Source organism: Choristoneura fumiferana, chromosome 4 (genome assembly GCF_025370935.1).
Source record: "Choristoneura fumiferana chromosome 4, NRCan_CFum_1, whole genome shotgun sequence".
Taxonomy (NCBI): Eukaryota; Metazoa; Arthropoda; class Insecta; order Lepidoptera; family Tortricidae; genus Choristoneura; species Choristoneura fumiferana.
Window position 1 is genome coordinate 7,737,945 of NC_133475.1, and position 17,443 is coordinate 7,755,387.

The following is a 17,443-nucleotide window of genomic DNA, read 5'->3' on the forward strand; positions in this document are numbered from 1 at the left end:
TACCTACTAGTAAACATTTTTATTTCGACATGGGTAATAAAACTGAGGTGAACTTTAAGACCTTGGGTCTGAATAAAATAATAAAATTGGTAATAACGCCGCGGAGCTGGCTCGAACGAGATCAGCTATTTGTCCGTCTGATATTGCTTGCCCCAGGCCACGAAACTATCAGGACGATCGAGAATCCAAGTGAAAGAAATACAATTTACAAGTTTTTACTTGAGCTCTTCCATTGTACTTTGAAATGAATTCGATAAATTGGAATTATTCACGTTACGTCCTTTGGGTGTTTCTTTGCTGGTTATTCGCACTAGTTCCTTCACAAGAGATGAAGTATGAACGCGTTTATTATTTTGCCTTTGTTTCTTTCGCAGTAGTACCTTAAGTTCTTGCAAAGACACAAAGGCGAAAAAATAAACACAGTTCCTCCTTCATCTCTTGTGAAGGAACTAGTGCGAAAAAAACCGCTATATATTATTTCCTTGTAAGGAACAGCCAAAGGAACTACCTCGAATAATCCATAAATTGTTCAGACACGCAATCAATACGGAATGCGAGCCAGAAAAGTTTAGGTTGATTAGTCATAGACCCGCTGTACAAAGTCTGCCCCGCCACGAAGTGTCAATATACCTTGAATTGAACCTTGCGGTAACCCGAGGTACACAGCTGGCCCGCCATAATATTATAGTTTACTTGTTGCGAGAGGGATGACGGCACGCATGCGCTCTTACCCTCATCGATTTTTCTAACTTTGACAGTTCCGCCGATGTTTTGGGCGAACGCTCGCGTCGTAGCAAAATAAACAGAAATGGCTTTAGATTTCTCGGCCACATATAAGCTTTTAGTTTTAGGCGATTCTAATGTTGGGAAGACCTGTATTGTGCACAGATATTGCGACGAGAGGTATTACGATATTTACATATCCACAATAGGTGAGTAAAATATTTACTTTTCATTTTACGAGCCTTTGTCACAGGTGATGCTGTGTTTTAGTGTTCTTTGGAACAACGAATCCACGATTGCATTTTATATTGCGGAAGTTCAAGAACAATAGTGTTATGTGACGTAAAACTGCAATTTTTAGGACGTAGGGCGATTGGTTCTTTAGTTAATGCCGCTCCATCTGTGTTAAACGTCTTGCTTTTTAATGAGAAGTAAATATATAGCATGCATTGTACTAGCTGTGTAAATCTTTATGCCTGCCTACATGCAGAATTGTAACTCTGTACATCAAAGAAGTTTTAGATCAATATCACTGCTTTCTTAATCAAGTTAATCTATTTCGGGAGAGCCTGTAGGTTTATCAGTAGATTTAGGTTGTACCTAATACTAGGTATTTCATTCTGAGTTCCTGTCTACATCATACATAGGTGTATATCTATTTTCATTTTAAAAATATCTATAAGTGTCATTGTCATGTGGACCAAGTTTTAGAAAAAATGGGAGTTAAGAATATAAAGTACCTACCTAAAGCTAAAAGTTAGATACCTATTATTCTTATTTTCAAACACTCGTTTCACGTCCTTTAGCGATCAAATCTAGTAAACATAAAATCTTTCACACGAAGGACCGCAAATTATTTTACTCTTCTAATTTCCAGGAATAGATTTTAAACAAAAGATAATAAACTTGGACGGTGTGCCGATAAAGTTGCAAATATGGGACACCGCCGGCCAAGAGAGGTTTAGGACATTGACCACTGCCTACTACAGAGGAGCCATGGGCATTATACTGATGTATGACGTCACGAATTTAGAGTCCTTTAATCATTTATCGTACTGGCTGAGGAATATTCAAGAGGTAAGGCAGCGGTGATTATTGTATAGTTATAGTTACTTCGCTTCGTTCCTTGTACACACACTTAGTGATCTAATGTTTGTATTTTGTTTACGCGAATATAGCTTGTTAAAAATGTCAGAATAGGTACAAAGTTCGAAAAATAAATTAACGAACTTCAAGAGTTCCAACAGCTTGGCTTTTAGTCCTCTCATGAAGAATCCTAGTCCTACTCAAGATATATCACCATTGACTATCACCACCGAGGGCGACCAAATACCGTATTCTGATTTACGAGTCTATTTAGAAGGACGGCTGCAGAACTAAATGACGTCATAGACATTTATACGACAGGATTAGCTTTCGCTTTTACAGTAGGTTTATTTCCTAGGAAGACGTCGTCGCTACTTACGACCAACTAGCAGTTGCCCTGCTGTTGAGCCTTCTATACCTACTTGGAAGCAAAGAAATCGAGCCACCCTTGCAACTTTTACGTTGATTTTTATGTTTTTTCGGTCGTACCTAAGTGTTATCACGGAAACATAAAAATTTGCAAGGGTGGCTCGATTTCTTTGCTCCCAAGTGTATGTAGTTGTTTTTGCTTGACGACGAAATATCCCAACTACACACGTTATCACTGATGAGAAAATCCCAAATACCTAATTAGGTACCAAATGAAGGATCACTTATCATTTCAAATTTAACGTACCTAGTTATTTTTGCAACTCATAAATATTTTACTTTCGTTACTTAAGTACCTACCTACCTACGAAGGTATATCCATTAGGTACTTATGATGTGCGCTGTTGGACTTTCATTTAGGAAACTGATCTTGGAATGGTTCCACAGAGAAATGTGCTGTTTTGTGTAGCTATCAATACCTATAGAGTCGAATCAAAAGCAAAGGTTGTGTTTCAGCACCATTTTATCCTATATACCTATGCACCTAAAGATTTTTTTTGTATAAATTACAGTACGCTTCACCAGACGTTATCAAAGTGTTAGTTGGCAATAAATGTGATGTACATGAGAACCATCGGGCAGTGCCAAAGGAAAGAGGTCAAAAGGTATGTAATCAAAATATTTGAACGCTCTATTATTTCGTGTTTTTTGAATATGCTGGCTTGTGAGGTAACTAAGGATGAGCAGCCAAAATTCTTGTAAGTAATATTGATACCTGGTAGGTACAGCTGATCTGTGAAATATTCTGATAATGATATCTGGGTACTAATCAAGCCCAAGGATGGAGATGAGACAATGATTCTTTAAAAATATTTATGCGCGTCTTGTAAAGCGTAAAATCAGTTAGTTTGACGAAAAATTAAGAACATGATACTTTATATAAATTTAGATATGGGTAAGCACACAGTTTTACTGTAGAATTATTCCTTCATGCAATCCAATTATTCTATTTTTAAAACTAGGTAGGTACAAGATTTATCGATCTGATTTCACCGATTTAACGCGCTATCATATGAGTAATATCTAGGTATCGTTAAAAAAATACTAAAAGGTGTCCAAGAGGAGCACTAAAGGTTAGGCTAAACCCCCTTCAATAGTAATAACCTGAGGGAGCAATCAGCTTTGAATTTCTAATATGCATCTTAGCAATCTCATTTAAAATATTTGCTATTTAATTATTGCAGGCGCTTAGGACCGTGGCAGATTGCATTTATTGCAAGTTGCAATTGCATCGAAATTGCAGATTGACTGTGGTCAAAAGCATACCGACTGCGTGTCGGCTTACAGCTTCGATACTGTTAATGTCGACCTGCGATGTAAAGCATACAAAAATCACCACTCGCACTGTGATATTGAAGCTGGCTTACTGTTTACATGCCGTCCGCTTGCCGATCCTCAATATGCCCAGCAGTGGTGTAGCGGTATAGCACGCGGTACGGAATACCGAGGACCTGGGTTCGGTTCCCAGTGCTGGTCTTATTTTTCTGGTTTTTCTGTGCATCTATATTTCAGTTTGTATTTTCAATTTAGGCTTTACGGGATGACCGTAAAAGTAAAAAGAATTTAGAATTGAAATAAAAAATACAAAAAGATTCCAAAAAAACAATCTTGATCCTCAATATTTTTACTTACTGTTTTCACCGCTAGGTAGCCTCACTAACTAGAATGATAAAGTCATCACTACCGTCACTTTAAGAACACAAATAAATAATTAATTGAATCAGGCGTTACTTTGCGGAGGTCCATATCAATCATGATCATCATCATCATCATCAGCCGGAAGACGTCTACGGTTGAACAAAGGCTTCCCCCTTAGAACGCCACACTGAACGAACAACTCGTCACTTGCATCCACCGGTTTCCCGCAACTCTCACGATGTCGTCAGTCCACCTGGTGGGAGGCCTGCCAACGCTTCGTCTTCCGGTTCGTGGTCGCCACTCGAGGACTTTTCTCCCCCAACGGTTATCTGTTCTTCGAGCGATGTGGCCCGCCCATTGCCACTTCAACTTGCATATTTTTCCAGCTATGTCGGTGACTTTTAGTTCTTCGACAGTAATTGTTTTAGTTCATTGAATACTTACTTATAACTCGAAATCTGATAATCAATGCTAAAGCCAAAGGCTACTAGAAACACAGGGAAGCTTACAGTTCAATCTTACAGACTGGCTAAAACCAGAAAGTCGTTTCTGGGAAGTTGTATACGTTTTTACAATAAAATTCCAAAAAAGATTACAAATGAAACGGATACAAAATTTAGATCTATTGTCAAGAAGACATTAATATCTAAGGCGTATTATAAAGTTAATGATTATTATGATGGACAGGGATATTTGGAAATAATTCCGATCCGCATCGGCGATCCCTTCAAATAGCGAACCTACTGTGTTAAAAATAAAGTTGTGTTAAATACTTGTGATGTATGGATATCAAAATAATGGATATATTGTAAATCTGTTAAAAAAGTACCTCGTTGAGTTTCTTGCCGGATTCTTCGCAACAGAGGCTTTTCCGAACCGGTGGTAGATTTTTTTTGACATTCAATTAAGTGCTTGTTATAGCCTAAATTGAATAAAGATATTTTGACTTTGACTTTGACTTTGAATGCAAGTACGTACCTTCCTAGTTAGAAACACGTAGGGGTCACAACAGAACTGTTATTAATAGGCAATACCAATACCTATTGGTAGGTACTACTACAATCTTAATAATCCTCCTTGGACAGTTAGGTAAAAGATGACAAATGCACCTAATTTAAAAACCCGTGTATCAATTACAGATAGCCGATGATTTCGACATGCCGTTCTTCGAGGTTTCCTGCAAAAACGACATCAACATAGAGGAAGCTTTCTTGACTTTAGCAAGAAAAATTAGGGAATATAGAGAGAACAAGGTTGGTATCTGTAATTTTGTAACTGAATAAATAGAGGAACTTTCTTGACTTTAGCAAGATAAATTAGGGAATATAGAGAGAACAAGGTTGGTATCTGTAATTTTGTAACTGAATAAATAGAGGAAGCTTTCTTGACTTTAGCAAGAAAAAATAGAGAATATAGAGAGAACAAGGTTGGTATCTATAATTTTGTAACTGAATAAATAGAGGAAGCTTTCTTGACTTTAGCAAGAAAAAATAGGGAATATAGAGAGAACAAGGTTGGTATCTGTAATTTTGTAACTGAATAAAAGCTCGCTAATCCTGCCGTGAAGCAGCAGTGCTTGCATTGTTGTGTTTCGGCGTGGAGAGTAAGACAGCCGGTGAAATTAGGTACTGGCACTTGAGGTATCCCATCTTAGGCCTCTAGGTTGGCAACGCATCTGCAATACCTCTGGTGTTGCAAGTGTCTATAGGCGGTGGTGATCTCTTACCATGAGGAGACCAACTTGCTCGTTTGCCATCCAGTCGAATAAAAAAAAACGAAAAAAAATAGTAAAAATACAGCAAAAAGTGATAAAAGAAAAATATTACGTCTGTCCTATAGTTTCCATAAAACCTGTTCGTCAGAATCTTAACGCTTTTAATTGACTACTTATTATTTTTCTCTTTTTTCAGGCGGATGCTTTTGAGTTGAAGGAAAGGGATAGTGTTATAAAGCCATCTGATTCTGAGACAGACGTATCTAAATGTTCTTGTTAACTTAGTTTACACTAAGTATACCTTCCTATCGCATTAAGAACATTGCATATTGCAACACGCCAGTTCAGTTTTTAAAAACTTCTGGTATAAATTTTCTTCCAAGTGAATTCTTGGTGAACTTGCATGAATGTCACTCAACATCACGAAGAATCGCATACATTTTAATTGAATATAATTTATAAGTAGCTATCTGTGGCATGATAATAATACTGTACCTACTTATATCAGATTAGCAATTAATGCCTTAGTTGGGAATGATTGAAACAAGTTTTTAATGTCACAGACCATATTTAGGTACCTACCCACCTACATCATTTTAAGGACACGAAATTATAAATATTGTTATAAAACTTGAAGTATCGCATGAAAGAATCCAGGTTGTTGAAAACGCATGCAATTAATAAGTACTACCTGCTTACATAAATCTATAAATAATCGCAGAAATTGCTGTTGCGATATGCAGTGAATTTACGAGTGCTTAAATCTAAATACTTACAGACATCTTGTTTAATTTTATTGGTAAGAAATTATCCATAGAATATATTACTTTGCGTTGAAGATAAGTAAAATTGATGTTCAAACAGTTTATATTTAAGATGCGAACCATTTTGTTACGCGAAACCTCTCCCAGTTTATTGCAAAAGAAATTAACGGCAGGGTTATAAAATTGTTACGAGCCAGCGAATTCTGGCATGAAGGTGCAAGCGATAGAGCTCTAAAGAGTTAATAATAAGAGGCTTTTGCGTCGTACAATGTAGCAAACCGTGTTCGAAAACAAGCTGGAGGGTAAGGGTTGTCTGCAAAGTATATTAGTCGTAAAATGTCAACTTTTTCATTGGAAAAATGACAGCTATTCTAACTCTAAATAATAGTTGTGTTCATACTTGATTGATAAGTTAACTGGCATTATTAATGCCAATATAGGTGATTTAGACGAGGACTTCTTTTTAGTGCTTTTTGGACTATTCCCTGGCCGACACATCAGATACCACTTCCGATATGGTGAAAGTTTTATTTAAAACGTTTATCCATATTGTTGTGTTAATATTCCGCTGCGTAGGTTCTTTGTCTAAAGTCATCGGAGTCAGCACGTCTCTTTACGTCAATAACCTTCGTTATTATTAAATTCTTTGCCATAAATTGTGACAGGTTTCGCATGATATATTTATGCCCTGTTTCGGCACATATATAATGCTATTTGTTTATTTGGATAAAATATACTTCAGTCAATGAAGGTCAGGTAAAATGGACTAAGTGTTCGCTTAGCGTAGGTAGGTACAGTCGCCATCAGATATTTCGGAGCGACCAAGGTGGTCAAAAATATCGGCACGTGCACTCTATTATAAAGGTATTAGAGTTGATGTATCGATATTTTTGATCACCTTGGCCGCTCCGAAATATCTGATGGCGATTGTACGTAGCTAGTTGAAGATTTTAATAAGTACCATAAGATGTGGTTACTCTTCTTGCATAGGTAAACCTAGTGCCATCCACGAAGACGCGTGGTTTTGTCAAAATTAGCCATTAATGACATTGTAATAAGAACAGCACGTGGCACCATGGCACGCGTCATCGTGAATGACTCTACCTATAGGTAGGTACGTCAACGCTCCCTAGGTCCGCCTTCGAGTCAGAATAGGTATAGTTTGTTTTTATAAGCAGTAGGTACGTTTGCTCAACGAAATCTAAGATTTTCTAAACGAAAGAGATTTCTACTGCAATTTGGAAGGAACATGGAGGCGTGAGTCGTGACTCTCGATAGATGGCATCACTTTTACCACTCAATAATGTTCGGGTGCCCCAATGTGTAAGTAAGCAAGCGATCGCGATTTTCGGGAGGTAGCTCGGGAGTACTGGTGGTCCAGTTGATAGGACTTTGGCATACCGAAAAATCTTTTTCATTTTAATAAATCTCGTATCACAACAATTACAGGCCTGCTGTGTCAGTCACTTAAAGTTGACTATGAGCACACTGCATGTACAAATACCTTAGGTAGAGCTGACATGGGACGGTAGAGTTGCCACATGAGATGATAAGTAATATTTTGACAGTCGTAACCAGTACAATTTGTAACTTTTTGGACTTGGTCAGGCCGGGGTGCGAACTGTCAAATGTTACTTGGGCAAGGCCGTAAAGCGTTTCAATTACTGTATAACACTGAAATTGACTAAGAAGTCCATTAATTAATAATCAATTATTTTTTTATCATCATATCAGCCGTAGGATGTCTACCGTTCGACATAAGCCTCTTTCATAGACCTCATAGACCGATGACCGAAGCAACTGTGCTTCGGTTGGAAGCGGCCTGCATCCACCGTGATTTTGCGGCTTTCACCCAGGGCATCCGTCCATCTTGTTGATGGATATCGTAAGCTCGCCGATCCGCGGTCTTCATTCGAAAACTTTCCAGCCTTAAAGGCTAAATCTGTTCTCCGTGATATATATAAAAAAAAACTGTTTATTTCAATAAAATTTGCATGTTAACTTCATTACCTTAACTTCTAATCTTAAATTAAAAATAGTTTATGACTAAAAGAAAAAAAATAAAGAAAAGATTTTATGATATGGCCTGCTAATTGCCACTTCAACGAGCTAATATAACGGTGATCCTAGTTCTTGTACGTATCTCCTCAATTCTGCTTCGACCCCGTAGAGCAGAGAAACCCCGAGCATAGCCCTCTCCATAACTCGCTGAACAGCACTGAGCCTCAAAAAATTGCTTTTAGTTTATGGCGATATGAAGACTTGTCGATTTTAACAACGCAAAGATAAAGGTTGATAGGTACGCTTAGCGGCCTTACTCAATCTTCAATTAGATTATTATAACTGTGCTATTTTGCGTGTGACACCTGCATGTCTTAACGCACCGTAGTCTAGAAATAGTACGTCTGTAAGTATATGTAGTATAGGCAATACAGGTTTACTAATGAATCGCAGAAATTCTTCGCGGAATGCGTGAACCTTGGGCGGACGAACTGTGGGTGAAAATCAAAATTTCATTTACGTAGCAATTTTGTTACGGTAGCTACAAATATTTTGATTTCCATCCCTGTAAAATAATAAATTACCTGCCGCCATAAAAGGTAGATAGGGAGATAGAGGGAGCAATTGTTAACTTAAGGATAAGTGTCAAATTATAAGGCAGCTTATTGTGTTAATAATTAAAAAAAAAATCAGTATTAAATTATCTTAACTCTACTTTGATCGAATGAATCGAAAATATCTGTTAAAGAATGGCAATGTTTTATAATGTTAAGTTCAGGTCAAACTTAATTTCTTATTTAATTACCTATTAGAATACTAAACATTCACGAAGTAGGTACGAGTGTGCCGAATGACAACCGGCCAAGTGCTAGTCGGAATCGCGCACGAAGGGTTCCTTACCATTATCTTACAACATTAGACATTAGCAAAAAACGGCAAAAACAATCACGTTTGTTGTATGGGAGCCCCACTTAAATATTTATTTTATTTTAATTTCATTACGGAACCCTAAAAACTTAAAAAGATGACCTGTTGTATGTAGCAGTAACGTGTCCGTATAAATAGATAAGTCGACGTTCCATATTCGAAAAATGACTTATTTGTCCCATAGGTATCAATTCTGTGCACTATTCTAGGTATACAACAGGTCATCTGTTTCCATTCCAATATCAGAAAAAAAGGATGGACTGCAGTACTAAGTGCTCGTCACAAGGTTAGCTTTGCATTTCTTTGAGTAATTAATCGAAATGATCAATGATCAGTAATTACTTTTGTGAGTATACTGCACACATAATGCAGTATCTAACTACCATAACGTGACGTGTAGGCTGTTCACGCAAATGCAAAGCTAACCTCACCACGCACACTTTAGTGATGTATAAATAGGAATCCTAAAGGCAGGTAGTTCATTTGATGTTGCCAACAAGTATAATAAATAAGCTATTGTTGCTATGTAATGTAAAATTTGAACTTGACTTGCTCATAATTATATAGGCATTTACTACCTACAAAGCGGGTTATAGTTTTATTTAACATTAGTGTCTTGGGTTTCGGGCAAGATGAGGTTAGAGCTGGCATACCGGAGGCCATATTGTCCAACGCGCAGTTTTTACCAGTGTAGATAGAGATATCTGCACTGGTCTTATACTTTTGACAGAAAGAATTGGTGAAAGCGATTATGATTGCGAGTGCGTTAGACAGCATGGCTTCGGTCAGATTTATATCATAATTGGATACAGATATGTTTACTTTATTTAGAAATCATGCAGTAATTTTTTTTTCTTATTTTTCTGTCATTCGTTACATTTGAACATTTTTACAATCATCTTATGTAACCCGCTTAATGTCTTCAAAATGCACATAAGTACGAATTTAAAAAATAAAATGATTTTAATAATAATGTATTTGTTATATAATATTGCATCTTCATCAACAATCACTCTGTTACAATCAATGTAATTATATTGGGGATTTTATAAGGGCTTTCAGTGTTTTAGTACCTATAAAATAAATATGTTACGTTTAGTACATTTTAAATAAGATAGTATTAACATATTTCGCATTTAACACAGCAGAAATACTTATTTCAATAATATTCAATCAGTAAAGTGACACTTGTTTTCTAAAAAAATAAGCCCTGCAGCAATTCGTAGACATACAGTGCGACAAAGATCTCAAAGAACGTGGATGACTTTGCACTAGGGCGTTTATTAGTTTAGTACATTAATCTCAAAATTCAAACTAAAAATCACTACTTTGATACAAAAAGCGAAAAGTTAAGTTCGCGCTAGTTCCGTTTTTTGCTACGTTCACTAAGGTCTATGTCGCATTGTACCTACTTATAAGCTTATTTTCGACTAGAGATTGTACTGTACAAGATACCTAATGTAATTACAAACTGTATTTCCAGATAGATACAACCTAGGGTTCTTCAAGGCTAGCATGAATATGCTGTTACCGAACTAGTGAGATACACTTTTGGTTCCACCTACACTTTTCAACAAAGAAGCCTTAGAAGCCATTTTGTGAGCTTGGTCAAAGCTACACGTGGTATGGTATGTTAAGCTAAGCTATAAAATTTAAACGGTTACACTGATTGTCAGCTTAGCACTTCTCTGGTGGAGAAATAGCCTTAGGTACGCCCGTTTTTACCGCATCATGCGTACGCGGTGTAAATAAACAATCAGAAATGAACAAACGCATAATGCCTGATCCCGCAATTTAGAATCCTAGCTCATTTCACTTCACTTGTCGTGTATATTAAAGCTATTAGCAATGAGTAAATGAAGTTAGCAATCTGAGTTTTAGTACATTTTAGTGCTTGGCACATATTGGGCTGGCCCCAAATCATGTTTTAAACTGCTGGACAGTAACAAAATAATAATTGGCGTGACGTTAAGGCCTATTGGATATAATGTTGTTTATCTTTAAATTCGTTAAAACATTACTAACAAATTTCGGATCATAATTTTAAATAGACAACGAAGGACATACACTTACACAATCACAAATTTTCTTAAACTAAGACTTGTAAGACTCAATTTAACAACTATGATTTCATTTCACAAATAATATTTTGCGCATATCCTTGCAAAGCATTAAGCAAAGTATTTAAAATAATAATTATATTGAATAAGAATAATAATAGATGAATTATGGTTTTCAGAATTGTAATAAATAATTATTACCTGCTCTTCAACAATCTACAATTTTCGGAATCTCATTTTAAATTATTGTTTTATCTCCAATGAATTGCATTTATAGTAACAATTTTACACTAGCACAACTAAAACGGTAGTTTTTACTGTTCTATATACTTAGTAAAGTTTTATTATAAACAATATCTTGTGTTTTATTTAAAATTCGAGAATTATCCTCAGTGATAAATTCTCGAAGCGAACATTATTCAACACGCAGTCATAGAAATTCCGATTATAATTGAAAAAATACTTGCAAGTAGGTACCAATGGTGTTTCTTTGGTTTGAAAATTATTTTTTCCAATTTCGTTTTAAGTATTGTGTATTTCATAATGTAAAAAGTTACATAATCTACCTATATAATACAATCAAACGAGCAAGTTTGAGCCGTTTCGAAAAACTCAGAAAAAAATATACAAAAATTGGCGGTTAAAAGTATAAATTTATTTATTTCAGGGATTTCAGAAACGGTTCCAACGATTTCAATGAAATTTGGGGGTTCACGAAAACTCTTATCGAGTTTTATCCCAAGCAAAGCTCGATCGCCCAAGTAATATCAACTTAATTAAGTATACAATGAGACATATTAAAGTAAATAAAACAGACCTTAATTGTCTAGAAATTTTATACTATTAGGTAATGTTTAAATGCAATGTCCTAAAAGGCACAAATGATTTCCAACAGAAAAGCCTTTTTTCTCTTTAGTGAATCAAGAGTCATAACAGACAAGGGAATCAACAAGTAACCCTAGCTGGCTCACCATCATCGTCATTCGCGCCATATCAGCGACACCTAGGGGCCGACGCTAGCTGGCGCGGGTGCAGGTAAAATCCGTCACAGCACTACTCATACTATTTTTCAATAGGCATCCCCCGCTTCGTGTCATCCGCGTCAGCAGGTCCTAAAATGGGTGAAATCCGGGATGATGAGCCGGGCTGTGACGTGGCTTGCAAACCTGAACTTATTTGAAAATTGGATCTCACGGTGGTCAGTGAAGTTGGCTTACTGGATTATAGGTAAAGGTGATACTAAGGTATTCTAGATGCTCTTTGTATGAGGCCACGGTTTTCTGTATAAGTAGTAGAACGCTTCTGGTCTCTGTCGAGCATGCTTCTTCCGACAGTCAGGTGGCATCTGACAAGCCACAAGGTTATGGTGGAGGTAATACCTTCGTAGTGCAGATAGAACTATCCATCCTGTCTGCACTTCTTAGCACATCCTAGCTACAAGCAGCGAACAGAACAATATGACATCCCTTCTTCGTATTCTATTAATTAATTGATCAATCAAAGCCCAAGCCCACATCCACCCAACGCTGAGTAATGGCCTCTTCATATTCACGCCACTTTGCCTGGTCCTGTGCCAGTCTCATCCACAGTTTATTAGCCGATTATTAATATTTACCCACCTACTTTACCTTACTACCTACCTATCAATGCCAACTATTCTTGACATTACTATTAACTAATTTATTAGTAATTTAACAACTGTTTCCTTTTTTTTCTGGGGCTGATCGACGTGTCCCGTGGTTCGACTTTTGGCTCTTGCTTGATGCTACTTGATGTAAGACAGGGTGCACTCTGACTTTCCATTGGTATGTGACTTTCCTGCTTAATTTTAAGGCTCTTCAAATTCTCTTGTACCCTGAAAACATTAAGAATAACACTAAGAATTTGATAGCTCAGTTGCTATGAGAATCTAATCTACAGGATCTTGTTGAGGTACAGTCAACCAATTTCATTCCTAGGCCTCCACAGAACTTTGTCATTGTGACGTTTTACGTCATTTAATAAGCATTGGCTATAGACAAACCAAAATTATTTACAATGGCAAGGTTCTATAGTGGCCTAGAAATCAAATTGGCTGACTGTACCTTTTCGCAGAAACGCTAGAAGTTCTGTTGTTCAAGTGTAACTTGTGTAGGGTTTTTAGAACCTATTGATTACGATTAGAAATACTATTTTATAGCCAATATGGTCAATATCAAATCTCAATTTCATTAACTATGGTAAGTAACCAAATGTTTCAACTTACATTTCTTCTTTTTGACTAGCAGCAGCTGCGATTTTCTCAAGTGATGACTCTGGAGTAGTTAATAGATCTCCACTTTCTTTAAAAATTGAATGCCGCTCCATGTGGTTGTTGTCATTAAATCTTTCAGTTTTCAAGTACCCTGTAATATTTCAAAAGACATTTTTTTAGCAAGGTTCCTCCCAGTGTCTGGATTGTAAAAATGTTTATGACAGGTATAGTCAGCAGTCAGTATCAAAAGCAGTGGACCATTATCTTACTCTGTTGCATTAACACATTACTCAATCTTGACAATCTTGTATTGCGCTAAGTATGTGGCTGTACAACAACAAATTATGAAAGTGTGCAGCTCGTCAGTTGTAAATAAATGGTAAACTCTTGTGTGGTTATCGCCGATACAAGAAAATACTGATCTATGGTCCGTTGTAGTACTTCTTCTCCTCAGGCTGACTGTACTATATGTTTCATTATTTTTAAGCTAAAGCTGACATACTTATGCCCAATCTAATAGTCTAATGTTATAGAACATGTTTTTTTCTAAATAACTAAAACCTTTGATGTTTGATGTTTATCTTACAATTGTTTTTAAAATATAGAAGCTATGTATGGAATTTTGTACTGAAATACATTCTTTTAGGAGCAAGAGTACTTACGAGCATGATTGTTGGACTTGTATGCATCTATCTCTCTGTCTTTTTTCTTCATTTCATGTCTTAATTCTTTTTGACTGCTTGTCAAATCTATTACAGTTCTAAGTAGATTATGTGTCACTTTATTGAAGAACTGAAAATAATCACAAATGTACCATTTACACGAAATCTAAAGCTGGTTATGAGTCGGATCCAAGCACTGAAGGTACTGTACATCTGAAAAATAAAACTGACTAGCTCTAGGTACCTGTTTAAGTTCGTAATGTACCTACAGCTGTTAACAATACAATATAGTCCTTGTAAGGGATCCCCCTATTTTTCTCTGAATCTATCTATTTATTACATTCAACTTGCAAATCATGTTATGTACCAGACACATTAATAAAATTAATGTTTACCATTTCTCGACAGCCCTCAGAAAGTTTAAGTTTTATTTTCAACGGGTACTCAAACCGCTTGGTCATTGACACCTGTAGTGATGACTCATCTTTGGCAATATTCAGGTTTCGCAGTTCATTAGGATTTAATAATAGATTTGTTCCATTCTTGATTAGTTTACTTGTTTCATCATCTAGTCCAAAATTGCTGTCCTGAAAAAAGAAAATAAATTCTGTCACCAGCTATGCTATTGGAGAACATTTTTTTAGTTTTATAAATAAATTGTCTACCCCAAACACACTTTATTTGCTTAAATTGTTCTGTTTTATTAAATAGTTTTGTGTTAATTGAACATCATATCATAATTATAAATATGTCGGCATGGCACACAAGGTCTCAAGGCACAAAGAGTCACCAAGTTGCTGAAAACAGCCTACCCCTTCTGGCAGGCGACCGGCTCCAGGACGTTTGATTCTGACGTATTTTTAATTTAAATAATAACTAATAGAACTATTTCTGACTTGCTCATTCTTGTAAAATGCGTTTGTAAATAGACAAGGATGCCTATCATTAACGGCCGTGATCAATATTTTACGAAATAAATCAATGTTCTGTACAAGTAATAGTTTTATTTTGTAATTTTTATAGTTATTTTAATACATGACTGAGAAAACTTTGGTTATCAGATATTTGATTACATAATGAGTAATAAAATTCACAGAAATTAAATGTCATTCATTGTTACTTAATCAGATATGCAATTTTATGCTAAACTATCACTGTAAGGTGTACTTATATTTAACATTAAAATAGTTTTTTAATAATAAAATTCACGAATTCGCGAAATTATCCATGAGTGTCATGGCCACTCAATTGAGTTTTTTTCAAAATGGCCGTGCCACCTGACGGTAAAATTCTGAATATGGCGCCGCCGCTCCAAGGGTTCTAAACTAATATGAACAAGATACCCTTATACCTGGTACATATTATCCAATTTGATCCATCAATTATCTACCTATATCTTTGGTATTTATGCTGCGAAATCCACCTAGGTCAAAAAGGTAGGTCTTCACACAGAATGAAGCAATGGAAGAATGCTACCAGCTTATTCAAGACCAAATAATTATAATAATATATTCCCAGCATCTCACTTGATTTTTTCAGAATTCATGTGCGAAATTATATTGGAATTTACTATGCGCTTATGGTGAGACAACATCATGAGGAAGCGTGCTCACACCTGCAATAGAATATGGTGAGTGTGAAGTCTCCAATCTGTGCTGAGCCCTGTGGGAACTACACCCCAGCCCTCTTATTTTGAGAGGCCTGTGCGTATCAGTGGGCTGTTTGTAGGGCGAGATGACGATGATGTACTTAAGTTTATGCAAACTTTGTTTCCTTATTAAGTATTTAGTTTTACATAAGCTTTTTTTAATACTAATTAAAGGATTTTTTTTTCACAGCCAAAAATAAGTATGTAAAGCTAATAAGAAACCTAGTCCATTAGGAAGTTAACTTATAAAATGAAACAAGTTTTTTTTTTCATCATCATCATAAGACGTCCACTGCTGGACATAAGCCTCTCCAAAGCTTTCCACTCAGACCGGTCCGGAAGTATTTTAATTAGTTATTATTGTTAAATTACCTGTAAACAAGTTAAAAAACCATCGTTTGTAAGGTAAACAAACCATATTGTAACGTAATCTGTTATGTAAACTTCGTAGCCATTTTTTTGCGTCGTGAGTAGAAAATATGGTGGATTTTCTTGCAACTTATGCCACATTGTATTTCAGTACAGAAAGAATTAACTTTCAAATATATTATGTATGATTCTATTCTATAATTTTTCTAACTTTAGTGGTTAGGTTATAATGACAATGACATTGACAATTGACATACACAAACATTTTTTTAACATAGCAAAGAGCAAAGAAATCTGACACATACAGCCAGGCTCTTGTTAGTAATTTTAAAGTTTGAGTTACTCGTATAGACACTGGCCAGCGAAAGCTGTCCACGCATTTTTTACGAAACTTTAATCTGGTATCATTTTTGAGACTGTCAAAGTTGACTTATTGTCATTCTAATCCGACTTAGATAATTTTTATCTAATCGGCTTAGGACGTCCAATTTGATATCATCAGTCAGTTATCATCTCAGCCGTAGGACATCCAATGTTGGACATAGGCCTCCCCACAGACCTCCAGTTGCTTCGGTTGGCAGCGGCCTGCATCCACCGTACACCTGCGGCTTTAACCAGGTCATCCGTCCATCTTGTTGGTGGACGTCCTACGCTGCGCTTGCCGATCCGCGGCCTCCACTCGAGAAGTTTTCGGCCCCAACGGCCATCCGTTCTCCGTGCTATATGGCCCGCCCATTGCCACTTCAACGAGCTGATTCGCTTGGCTATGTCGGTGACCCTTGTTCTTCTACGTATCTCTTCATTTCTGATTCGGTCCCGTAGAGAAACCCCAAGCATAGCTCTCTCCATAGCTCGCTGAGCAACTCTGAGCCTATTTATAAGGCCTAAAGTAAAGCACCACGTCTCTGATCCATATGTCATCACTGGCAACACACATTGGTTAAAGACTTTCGTCTTAAGGCACTGAGGAATTTCCGACGAAAAGACATTGCGGAGTTTCCCAAACGCTGCCCATCCGAGTTGGATTCGACGATTGACCTCCTTTTCGAAGTTGGACTTACCTAATTGGACGGTTTGTCCTAGGTATACATACGCGTCAACAACTTCAAGAACCGAATTCTCAACCAAAACAGGGGTAGGCACCACATGGACATTCGACATGACCTTTGTCTTGTCCCTGTTCATTTTG

At 36.6% G+C, this 17,443-nt stretch overlaps 2 protein-coding genes across 2 annotated transcripts; one reads left to right on the plus strand and one right to left on the minus strand.

Annotated features, from left to right (window-relative positions):
• Positions 1-726: 726 nt before the first annotated feature.
• Positions 727-11,696, plus strand: RabX4 (RAS oncogene family member RabX4). Its single transcript, XM_074086768.1, has 5 exons — positions 727-932; positions 1,601-1,800; positions 2,751-2,843; positions 5,016-5,129; positions 5,787-11,696. The coding sequence occupies exons 1-5, from the start codon at positions 809-811 to the stop codon at positions 5,868-5,870; spliced, it is 615 nt and encodes a 204-aa protein (XP_073942869.1). The 5' UTR covers positions 727-808; the 3' UTR covers positions 5,871-11,696.
• Positions 11,158-16,474, minus strand: LOC141427400 (uncharacterized). The gene is made up of 5 exons (XM_074086767.1): positions 16,258-16,474; positions 14,633-14,824; positions 14,238-14,367; positions 13,588-13,726; positions 11,158-13,197 (listed from the first exon to the last, which is right to left on the minus strand). The coding sequence occupies exons 1-5, from the start codon at positions 16,393-16,395 to the stop codon at positions 13,026-13,028; spliced, it is 771 nt and encodes a 256-aa protein (XP_073942868.1). The 5' UTR covers positions 16,396-16,474; the 3' UTR covers positions 11,158-13,025.
• Positions 16,475-17,443: the final 969 nt, after the last annotated feature.

Coding starts and splice junctions, on each gene's coding strand:
- RabX4 (XM_074086768.1), top strand. CDS start 809: ATGGCTTTAGATTTCTCGGCCACATATAAGCTTTTAGTTTTAGGCGAT. Junction 933..1,600: donor TATTTACATATCCACAATAG/GTGAGTAAAATA, acceptor TCTAATTTCCAG/GAATAGATTTTAAACAAAAG. Junction 5,130..5,786: donor GGGAATATAGAGAGAACAAG/GTTGGTATCTGT, acceptor CTCTTTTTTCAG/GCGGATGCTTTTGAGTTGAA.
- LOC141427400 (XM_074086767.1), bottom strand. CDS start 16,395: ATGTGGCATAAGTTGCAAGAAAATCCACCATATTTTCTACTCACGACG. Junction 14,825..16,257: donor GTTTTTTAACTTGTTTACAG/GTAATTTAACAA, acceptor TTCTTTTTTCAG/GACAGCAATTTTGGACTAGA. Junction 13,198..13,587: donor GCTAGTCAAAAAGAAGAAAT/GTAAGTTGAAAC, acceptor TAATGTTTTCAG/GGTACAAGAGAATTTGAAGA.